The sequence below is a fragment of the Fragaria vesca genome, linkage group LG7 (assembly GCF_000184155.1).
Source record: "Fragaria vesca subsp. vesca linkage group LG7, FraVesHawaii_1.0, whole genome shotgun sequence".
Lineage (NCBI taxonomy): Eukaryota > Viridiplantae > Streptophyta > Magnoliopsida > Rosales > Rosaceae > Fragaria > Fragaria vesca.
This window is the reverse complement of record NC_020497.1, coordinates 21,888,704-21,900,086: the sequence shown is the minus strand read 5'-3', so window position 1 is coordinate 21,900,086 and position 11,383 is coordinate 21,888,704. Positions and strand designations below refer to the sequence as shown.

Here is an 11,383-nt window from a genome sequence, read left to right as displayed (position 1 = left end):
ATTTTATCCTCGGTAACAGTAGCCTATTATTTTGTTTAACGGTAGTTAGTTTTTGTTGGTAACTGCAGTAGCTTTCATTGGTGATGGTAGTATTTTTTTTTCTTGTGGTAGTAGCTTTCGTTGTCAATGGTAGTAGATTTTGTTGCTGGTGGAAGTATCTTTTGTTGTAAGTGTTAGTATCTTTTGTTGCTTGTGGTAGTATCTTTTGTTGCTTGTGGTAGTAGCTTTTGTTGCTGGCGGTAGTATCTTTTGTTGCTAATGGTAGTAACTTTTGTTGCTCGTGGTAGTAACTTTTGTTTATGGCGGTAGTAGCTTTTGTTGTCAATGGTAGTAGTTTTCTTTGCTGGTGGTAATAGTTTTTATTGCTGTCGGTAGTATTTTTAATCGTCGTTTGTAGTAGCTTTTGTGGTCACCAGAATTCTCACCGGAGGTCGGTCGGAAAATTCGTCGGCGATCGGCCGGAGACCTCGCTGGAGGTTGGCCGGAGACTTTTTCAAGAAAGAGAGTGATTATTGACTTTTTACTCTAGTGGCATTTTTGTAAATATAAGAGATATTTTAATTTTTTGGTTAGATGGCAGTCTGTAATTTTATTTAACTTCAATACCTAATATAAACTCTATTTAGACTTAGGTGGACTTATATGGGTAAAAATGTTTGGGTGGACCTATATAGAAAAAAATGTCTCAAAATAGACTTATATGTAATTGGCCATTTTTCCTTCACATGCAGAATGATTATAGTATAAATAACTTTCAGTGAATCAGACTCGACAACAATTTCCTTAAAGCCCTCCATTAGACAGAATCTCATTCCAAAAAGAACTGTCATAGCTTCACTAGCAAGAGCTGACAATCGACCAAATAAATTATGCAGCAAAGCTCCTTTTGATCTTTCAGTTGTGTCACGCACCACTGCACCTAAACCCATTTTTCTATTTTATTTTATTTTTTCATCTCAAGCAGCATCAACATTGAGTTTTAACGTCAAATCTGGACGAGGAGACCAACGAAACACACATTCTTCTGATCAGTTTTCCTCAGTGCTGCTGAATTACCCCAATGGATCGGAAGAGACTTAGAGAGTATCACCGATATCTATAAATGACCACCACGGCCTTTGTAAGAGACTATGATCACTTGCCTGTCCCTATTTGTCGAAAGGCGTGAGCCGGAGGGAGGACGAAATTTCTTTTTATTGTTTTCATATTAAGAGGGGTAAAGTGGTGATACCTGCAGGTATCAAGTTGATTCCATGGATTCTGAGCCTAATAATCTCAGAGCGAAATAGGAGAGCACTGAGTGCATTTGTTTGAGCTTCACTCATGTAGGTTTTGTTACGCCTGCAACCTAAACACAGTTTTTGGTTTCACAATAAAACCAATGCAGTAGGATGGTGATAACTGAATAATAAATTTGGAAGGAAGCAATAAGAGCTGGTCAATTTAGTGATTTCTTGGTGCAAAACCAGCACTGCAAGGAAAATACCAAAGAGTAATGCTAGGTGAACCATCTTTTAGTAAACCACCTAATAGCCCACCTTAGGTGACGTGGCATAACCACATCATCAAATCATAATTTTTAGTTTTAATGTTTATATTCTCCTTAATTACCTAAATTCTTTCTTTTTTTTCTTTTAACTTTCTTGAATGTACTATTTTTTGTTGTTAAATCCTATTTTGTTTAGGGTTTTCTTCATCAGTCGTTTTCTTCATCTTCTCTCTTCTCCTCCTCCTCCTCTGTCCTTTTAAGTCTCACCATAGCTCTCATCTCCTCTTCAATTGAACAAACATCGATATTTCAGTTTTTTCTCTTCTCCCCCCGTGCTATTTTTGAATGATCGGAATCAAATTCTCTCCCCCCTAAACCCTAATCAAAATATTATGATTTCATGACGAATATTGTCAACATTGCGATTGAGAATGTGTGTGAGCAATTAAAGATACATGATTTTCCACAATGACCTGACCCTATGTGCTTATATAAGGGTGCTTCACGAACCACTACTTCAAGTCTGCAACTAGGTTTATCTATAATACGTACATAGATAGATCTGGGTACCATAGCCTCTTGCTTTCTCTATAATTTATCTGGTCTTATGGATAAATTCTAAGGATGAGATGCCGTGTATGATTCTAACGGATATGACAATAATGATAAAATCAAAAGATAATATCATAAAATCAAATAAGTAGAAAATAATCAAGAATATAGAAATATAAATTAAAACATAAATTATGCTCCAATGATGCCACATCAGCTGCCATCTAAAGTGCATGGGCTCTAAATGGTTTACCAAAAGGTGGCTCACCTAGCATTACTCAATACGAAACAGGCGGGTAGTAATATGCAATACCAAACTATAAACTTCCAGGGATGACAGTATGACAAAGAGTAGACATTGTTCGGAACTCAGAAAATTCAAGAATGTTAACACATAAACTTTTAAGAGCTCACACACAATCTGGAGGAAGGACTTGTTCAGTGAATAACAACATTTGGCTATTGAGAACATAACAGAAAGCAAAGTACAGCACACGATTCACACTATCTACATCATGGTACAGTGCAGTAGGAAATAGTCAAAGAACAAGTCTCCGTACATAATAGGGATTTATTTGAGTCAGAACCACCTAAATAGCCAGCAATCCTTATATTTGAAGGATTTCTCATGATTTCTTCATGTCAAGTACTTGTGTTATCTATCTCCCCCGTATCCGCGTCAGCTGCACCTTCCAGTTCTTCTTCTGCAAATGCTGCAAATTTCGGTTTGATTGAGCACTCAGAAGTCCAGTGACCCAATTCATCACATCTGTCACAATTCATGGGAACATATAGTCCATAGGTTATACCATTACCATGATCAAATTTACAAGAGCGACCACTGCATCCCAACAAGCAAGTCCATACAAAACCCTCCTGATATCCCTTGTATTCTCCAATACCTGGGTACAAGTCATCTTCGGAATCAGGGTCATCCTCTTTATCACATAACCTGCAATAATATGACGCCTTTGCTTCATCAACTTCCGGTGGTGGGGCACAAAGTTTCTTCGGTTGGGGCTCAGCATCAATTTCCGGTGCGGCGTGAAGGGCTATGAGCGGTTGAGCCAGATTCTGGAAGACGGCAGCGCCAGGCATATTGATCGATGGAAGCATCTTGCGGTTAGGTTAGGGGTTGTTATCTTCTTTTTGAGGAGAGAGAGGGGACGAGATATATATCAGATCCAGTCTTTAAATATCCCCTGAATTTTTGGAAAATATTTAATTACAAATAAGATATTTTTTCTCATTATTTATTTATTTATTTTATTCATTAGAATAAATTTCCTTGCTTGTCAAGGGAATCATTTTATCATATTCCTGCTCGATGATGAACATGACATGTATTTCCTATTCCCCTTAGGAGTTTCATGTATTTTTATAGTTTACATTGATCATGCTGCTCAAGAATTTAAGCAAAGTGTTGAAGTTGGAGCTGTACGTTGTTGTTGTTACCAAAATGAATGGTCATGCAAAGGGAGGTGGTGCACTTAGTGCTGTTGTTGCAACAAAGAGTCATGTTATATTTATTAGAAAATGTCCAAAGCTCTAAATTTAAAGATTTTTTTTTCTCATTAACAAAAACATATTCTAAAATTCTCATCAACCTGCAGATCTCTTAAAACATATTCCCACTAACAAAGCTTGTAACTTTTTGTGTTTTCTTCTTGACCAAATTTACCCCTCATTCTTCCTTCTCCTCTCTCTCTCTCTCTCTCTCTCTCTCTCTCTCTCTCTCTCTCTCTCTCTCTCTCTCTCTCTCTCTCTCTCTCTCTCTCTCTCTCTCTCTCTCTCTCTCTCCCATCGTCTGACATCTCTCTATCTCTATCTCCGGTTTGACGACCTCTCTCTCTTAGATATGGGTCATAGAAGCTTCCGGCTGGCGACGACGTTCGAAAACTCGGAGACGACAAATTCGCTGGCTTCACCTTTCCCCACCCTAACTTCGGCTACGTCATCACCACACTTTTCGGCAAAGTCACCGACGAGGGCTTCCTTTACGTCTAGGGCACCAAGCCCGCTGAGCCACCGCTTATCTCAACATGATGCGCCGAGATTGCCACGACGACCACTCCGCCGTCTCCGCCCTCATTAAGGTCTTAATCTTGTTCTCTTTCATTCTCAGTCTATCAATTCATGATGATTGATTAAGCAACATCTATATGGCCAACCAACCAAGGCCACATTCAAAATAAGGAAAATTCTAGTATACCATATGATATAACATGCCTTATGAATTGTGTGGCTATTATTGATTGAAGAAACAACTAAATGACCATGTAATGACCATTTACCCCTTCAAAAATCCTCATGTGTTATACAATTAGACACATTTGCAATAGGCATGTCATACCATATGGTATGATCGACAAACCCCCAAAACAATATCTTCTACTTCCATCTATTTTGTCTTTGGAATGAATACATTGGACACGTGGACATGGGTGTCGACTTTTTCTCGTTCTTGTGAAAGGTTGTGTAGTACTCCTTTGTGCTTTCTTACTCCCTCTTTCTATTTCTTTTTTTTTTCAGGAAAAATTACTATATTATATAATCCAAAGTTACAACCAACTAACAATTATAGTGGATAAGAACTGAAATAGGTTCAACTGTAATCTAACCAAATCCAGAATCTTTGATACATCCTCACAGTCAGCCTCAAAAAAAAAAACAACCCTCTCAAATACTATATGCCAACACAACCAACATATATGCACAAGTAACTTCCCCATTACATTGACAAGTGACAACAAGAACTAACCGACATTAAAATAGCCCCTAAACATAACAACATAACCATGACATATCCAACTACACGACCCAAAACACACATCCTACCAAAACCCTAAACCCTCGCTAAAGAGAAGGGAAGACAAACCCAACCGAACCAAAACAACTAATTAACCAAAACAAATAGAACAAAAAACCTAACTAAAACAAACCCCTCGCAAAAAGCCAAAGTAGTGAAGAACCCAAATCTAGCCCCTCTTTTTCTTGTGAAAGGCTGTGTACTTGTGTAGTACTCCTTGTGCTTTCTTCCTATTTCCTTTAGGAATCACGAGCATGGGATGCACAGCTTAGTTGATTGACCATACACTTTTGTTAGACGACCCCATTCTTTAAAAACCATCTGAAATCTAACAAGGTCGATGAACTCTAACAAGGTCGATGAACTCTGAAAAGTTATCGAGAACCAAAAACGAAACGTTGAGGGGAAGACTTCCCTAACCATCATCAGTTGAATCTGAATAGGAGACCATGTTAAAGTACTACAACACCTCCAGTTGCATTAAGGTCTTTCTTATAATAACAAATGATTCACAATTGTGAATTATTTCTGCAGTTTACATTGACCATACTTCCTGGTTCACTACTTTCATGACTAGTTGACTACATAAGAATTAAGAATGTTTCATTCATGTGATTCTGCAGACTGGAGATGAGACCAGTACTCCTTGACAAGCTGTGCAAACAGCGAGCTTTCTCTCTTCATCAACTTCGTTGGCTCATCATACTCCACGATTTTTCCTGCAGAGCAATGGAAATCATGCGCTTCATTAACACTAATGGATGCAAAGAAATGGATTTTCTTAGATGATCATTAAACCAAACTAACTCACCATCACTAATGGCAAGAACCATTGTGCAATCCATTACAGTTGGTATCCTGTGAGCTACTGTAATTACTGTACAAGTTTCAAACTCAGTCCTTATAGTCTTTTGCAGGATCGTATCAGTTGCATTGTCAATGGATGCAGTTGCTTCATCGAGCACCAATACCCGGCTCCTCCTTAAAAGCGCGCGGCCGAGGCAGAACAGTTGCCTTTGCCCCATGCTCCAGTTTGATCCATCATCCACAACTGAACGAGATGCTGATCAAGATTTACAAAGCAAAAGGAGACACCGCATACGGATAGTACAAATAAACGACATAACCTTACCTAATGAATCCAAGCCTTTTTCTTTCTCCTCAACAGGCTCTCGAAGCTGACACTTCCCAAGAACCTTCAAAATGCGTAAGAATCTCGGCTTAGTCCAAACAAACAACAAAAAAGCAACATTACAGAAAACAAAGATTACAGACTTGGTCCTCACCTCCCATATTTCCTGGTCTGAATGTTGAGATAAGGGGTCCAAATTGTATCTGACAGTCCCATTAAAGAGAGTAGGGTCTTGAGGTATAATTCCAAATTTTGACCTTAGATCATGAAGTCCTATAGTGCAAATGTCAATGCCATCAACTATGATCTTCCCTCCGGCTGGCTCAACCAGACGAAAAAGAGCACCGATTAGTGTAGACTTCCCACTGCCTGTCCTACCAACAATCCCAATCTTGTGCCCTCCCTCAAAAACACAGCTGATACCTCGAAGAACAAGCGGTGTGTCTTCCCTATATCTTATCTGTTTCACATCAAATTAGGCCTCAGCAACCTTCTTCACATAAACATTAGTTTTCAATACTAAAGACACACCAGTATTTACCTGCAAATTTTGTATCTCCACTTTTCCAACAACAGGCCAGTTGGCCGGTGGACGGTTTCCCTCTACTACTTCTGGGGCTTCACTAGGAATGTTCATATATTGGTTTAGTCTTTCAACAGAAATTATGTAATTTGCTATGGTGCACTGGTTCTGAATTGAGTTGATCAAGGACACGTTTAATGATAGACCGTAAGAAAGTGCCATCCCAATAAATCCTGCAGTAACATTTATAGCCATTGGTAGAAGTGTCAAAAAAAAAAAATCCATTAGCCTGATTGCTTAAACTCCAGGAAGGCTCTTTCCAGAAAAGTTTAGAGAAGCTTACCAGAGGTGAAAGTTCCATGAGGAAGTAAAACCATACAAAGTGCTGCAGAGGCAAGAACCGCGGCGCTGATTATCTCTAATCGTTGGATTAACCACTCATTTGCGGAAAAACTGTGGAAATAGGGACTAGCATTTGTGTCAATGAGCTGAAAGTTCTTTGCCGAGAAGCGCTCTTCTTCATTGAAAGCTCTTATGGTAATGGCACCTGAGACGGACTCTGCGAGATGGTTTGCCACAAAAGACTTGGTTGTTCCATTGATCCTCATCAACTCTTTTGCAGTGGAAAAGTAATATTTCTGAAAATAAGAAATGTCATGTCAAAACAGTCAAATCATGTTCTTTTTAAACAAAAACAATTGCTTCTGCTCTTTCAAATATTCAGATAATATATGAAAAACCTCATATAGCATTACCTGTAGCTGAATTGCGACACAGACCATTGGTATGGAGACAAACAGAACTTGCCAAGTAACAACAGTCAATACTCCAAGATTGCAATAGGCATTCATGGTAGCTCCACAAGCAAATACTATGCTGAATGGAATATCAAGATCAGTGATACTCAGATCAGATGAAACCTAAACATGAAACAATGCAGTAGATAAAGCTATTAGTATCTTTCATGTCCTCCTAGTCTATAAACCAAAGTTTCTAGTTGAAATGCATACCCGACTAAGTATCCTTCCCAGTGGTGTTGAGTCATAGAATGACATGGGTGCACGGAAAAGGGAGTTCAGTAGTTGTGAGAACAAAGACTTAGATGTTTCTAGACCCCCAACAACTGCTGCAAGAGATCTAAACAGAAATATAAATGTAGCGGAGAATCCAATCGATAAGTAAACCACAAGCAACCGCAATGTGCTAATATTCGGATTATCAACATTAGCAGCCATCCAAGAGTTCTGTGCAATCTGACTCATAATGAAAGTGAAGTGTAGACAAACGGCAATTGAGAAGTACAAGAACCCTTTGTTCTGTTTCAGATACAGTATGTATGGCTTAAAACCTGTGTCTCCTGTTTCTCTCTCTTCTAGTTTAATCAATTGGTCACCTTTATTTTCTTTTAATGGCTTCTCCACATAACTCTTCTTGATCTCCCTTGAAGATATTGCAGAATTCTGAGCAGAAGTGACATCTGAAAGCCTTTCGGCACCAGCAGTTTCTTTGTGTGCATTGACAAGGTCCTGGAATTCTTGGCTTAAAGCCAATAGATGCTGATAAGGAGCTGCTTGTAGGATCTCCCCATCCATCATCAACTGTTAATAAAATTCAAATATAAAATCATTGCATTCGACAAACAGCTCTGCTAATGGTAACATTCATGAATAACACAGAACATGCAGGAAGCCCCCAACAATTAATATATTGGTTTTGCACACAAAAGATACAGAAAATTAAAGAAGACTAACCAAAACGAAATCAAATGCAGGCAGGAAATCAACTTGATGGGTCACAAGTAGTACTGTCTTGCCTGAAAGTGCTTCCATTACATAATCCTGCCAATGTATATGTTAGCTTTCAGTATAAGCAAGAAGTAAATCAAATAAGGCGCAGCACAAGTTTGGAAAGTTAATCTACATTAAATAAGTTTGTGGCAGTATGTGCATCAACAGCACTGAATGGATCATCCAAGAGATAAATATCAGCATCCTGATAGAGTGCGCGTGCAAGTTGGATCCGCTGCTTCTGACCTCCACTTAGATTCACCCCTCTCTCCCCTATTTCAGTAAGATCACCATAAGGCAGTAGCTCAAGGTCCTTTACAAGTGAACATCTCTCAAGTGTTTCTCGGTATCGTTCACTATCCATACAAGAACCGAAGAGAATATTTTCCTGTATAGTTCCTGACTGGATCCATGCTGTTTGAGAAACATAGGCAATCTTCCCATAAACTTGAATCTGAAATTCGATAATGAAAATGCTAAGGTTATATAATGTACATTGTTCTTTTCAAGTAATTTACAACTAGATTGACCCCATTTAGAAAGATTAACATGCTAACACAGGAGAGAAAACTAGCAACTTACATTTCCTTGCACAGTTGGAATTTCTCCAAGAATTGCAGCTAGAAGGCTTGATTTACCAGAACCGACTTCACCGCATATAGCCACCTTTTCACCTGGTCTAACCTCTAAATTTATATTTCTCAGTATGGGCTTCGCTGCATTCGCTTCCCATGAAAAATTAGCTGACTTAATTTCAATGGAGTTAGCTACATTCTGCATGTTGCACTTCCGGACATTTGAAGGTTGCAGCTCAGGTGCCTCAAGGAATTTCACAATACGACCAAATGCGACCTTGGCTTGAATCACAACCGCAAAAACATCAGGTATGGTTCGGATGGGATCCTGAACAAGTCTCAAAGTTGAGATAAAAGTGAAAACATTGTTTGCATGTAGTGGAATTTTAAGAAGGTAGCATGCCCCAAATGTTGCAGTAGAGACCAGAACAGGAGTTGACCAAAAGAGATAAGTACTATATGCTCTTCTTAACAGCATTGCAGATAACCATTTGTGCTCCTCCTTCCTTAACTTTTCAATTGCCTTCTTGAAATGTGTTTCCCATGCATATAACTTTAAGACCTTCATATTCACTAGAGCCTCAGAAATAGCCTTGAGCCTTTCATCTTGTGCCTTCATCAGCTTACTCTGGAACTTATGTTGTAGCTTAGCAACTGGAGCATTGCAAATCACACTCAAAAGTATCACCACCAAGGCTGCAAATGTAGCTAGGCCAACTGCACGGAAAAGAATCACCAAAGAGAAACAGAGCTGGATGCTAGTAGTCCAAGTCTGATGGAACCAAAATGGAAACTCTCCAATTCTATAAGCATCTACTGTAACATAATTCATAATCTCACCACCTGAGTGTGTCAACTTAGCAGCATTAGATAGCCTCAATTGCTTTTTGTAAATGGCTGCTGTCAGCAAAGACCTAACTTTCAAACCGATGAGCCTGCACCTGAAGTACCACTGCCTTTGTGACAAGGATTCAATGGTTTTCGACACAAAAAGTGCTCCGGCTAATAGATAACCTTCATGCTTGAAACTTTCATTTCCCTCTGCAACTAAAATGAAGGCATTGAGAAGCAAAGGACCAGCACAGATAGTGAGTATCTTCAACAAAGCAAAGAAACCAGATAGTAAAATCTCCTTCCAGTGGCATAGGATTATAATCTTTAACACTGATGGCTGGGAAGATGGCTCAATTTGTTTCTGCTTGCTTAGTTGCTCCAAGAACATCTCATAACAACTTTCTGCTCGATCTTCCTTCCGCAACTTCGGTATATCTTCATCCTCCAGAGTTTTCTCCCTACCTCTTTTCATCAATGAATTTAACCACCAAAATGACATTTTACTGAATAAACCAGCTTTGCTGAATGGGGTTGCATGATCATTACCTTTACTAATGCCATTGGACTCACCATTGAGAGGGGCATAAAGGCCATTGTCACTGATGATCTCATCACCTTCTTCATACTTATACCCCTTGAAAACACATAGCAGCAACAATGCTGCTCCTGGGAAAGTCAGGATATCCAGTACTATCTTAACTGACATTTCATTTCCGAAAATGACAGCAAAGAGTGATAGAGCAAAGACAACTCCAGAGAACAAAAATGCAAGGATGGACAACAGTCTTGAAGGCTGTCTTGGGAGTTGCTTCACCCTGAGGCTTAGAGTTAAGCTCAAAAACAACCATGTGAAGCCTTGAAAAAGACCAAGTAACCACCGATTCAAAGGCAAAGCAGTCCGAGTATTCCTCAGCTTCTCTTCTAGAATCCAGGCTCCCAAGCAGAAGTACACAAATCCAAGACCGCCATTGAAAATGATCGAGACTATTTGCAAACCAGAAAACCCTCGAAATCGTGCTGGAACATGAACTGATTTTGATGACTTGAGAAACATACTGAACAAGAGTACCACAAGAAGAACAATGTCTAGGAAAATTATTAACGCGTGATTAATGCATGAAGAAGGATGAACCAGAAACTGAAAATCCAAACTCTCTGAACCTCCAGATTCCCCACAAAACAGAGTCCATAAATCCTCCATCATTCTTTTCAGTTACTGTAGGCCTCCACTGCTCTTCTTACACTGCATAGTATGCAACACAAGAAATTATACTAAGAAAATTTGCATGACAAACTCAACTACCAAAACAACCCCGAACCCATAAAGCTTGATTCATCAAAACCAAAACCAAAAAGCATCAAAGAACAAATCTTTTTTTTTTTTTTATCATAATGAGTAGAGAAATGTAAAGAGCATACCAAAGAGAACTGGCCCAAGAGAACAGAAGGTCTTCTTTTCTCTTGAGCCACACAAAGTAGCAGAAACTATATGATTCTATTATGTCACCCAGTTCATCACTCAGCAAACTCTCTCTGACCTCACCAGCTCAACTGCTCAGAAATTCAACCATATACTAAATAAAGAAGCAATCATAGATCAACAACTTGTATAAAAAATAAGTGACGCAATACTCACGTGACAATAAGTTAAGATCCAGTCGACATTTAAATAGTACAAAATC

At 39.0% G+C, this 11,383-nt stretch overlaps 1 protein-coding gene across 1 annotated transcript; it reads right to left on the bottom strand.

The window, feature by feature from the left end:
* Positions 1–5,298: 5,298 nt before the first annotated feature.
* On the bottom strand, positions 5,299–11,271 carry LOC101299532 (ABC transporter C family member 10-like). Its single transcript, XM_004307976.1, has 12 exons — positions 11,121–11,271; positions 8,875–10,944; positions 8,426–8,746; positions 8,257–8,343; positions 7,516–8,103; positions 7,261–7,425; positions 6,849–7,143; positions 6,524–6,738; positions 6,137–6,442; positions 5,983–6,046; positions 5,662–5,901; positions 5,299–5,569 (listed from the first exon to the last, which is right to left on the bottom strand). The coding sequence occupies exons 2-12, from the start codon at positions 10,903–10,905 to the stop codon at positions 5,454–5,456; spliced, it is 4,428 nt and encodes a 1,475-aa protein (XP_004308024.1). The 5' UTR covers positions 10,906–10,944; positions 11,121–11,271; the 3' UTR covers positions 5,299–5,453.
* Between the last annotated feature and the right edge of the window lie 112 nt (positions 11,272–11,383).

Excerpts from the sequence above, each read along its gene's own strand:
- LOC101299532 (XM_004307976.1), bottom strand. The coding sequence starts at position 10,905 with ATGATGGAGGATTTATGGACTCTGTTTTGTGGGGAATCTGGAGGTTCA. Across the intron at positions 8,344-8,425 it reads CTGCCACAAACTTATTTAAT|GATTATGTAATGGAAGCACT; the intron begins GTAGATTAACTT and ends ATACATTGGCAG. Across the intron at positions 7,144-7,260 it reads GTGTCGCAATTCAGCTACAG|AAATATTACTTTTCCACTGC; the intron begins GTAATGCTATAT and ends TCTTATTTTCAG.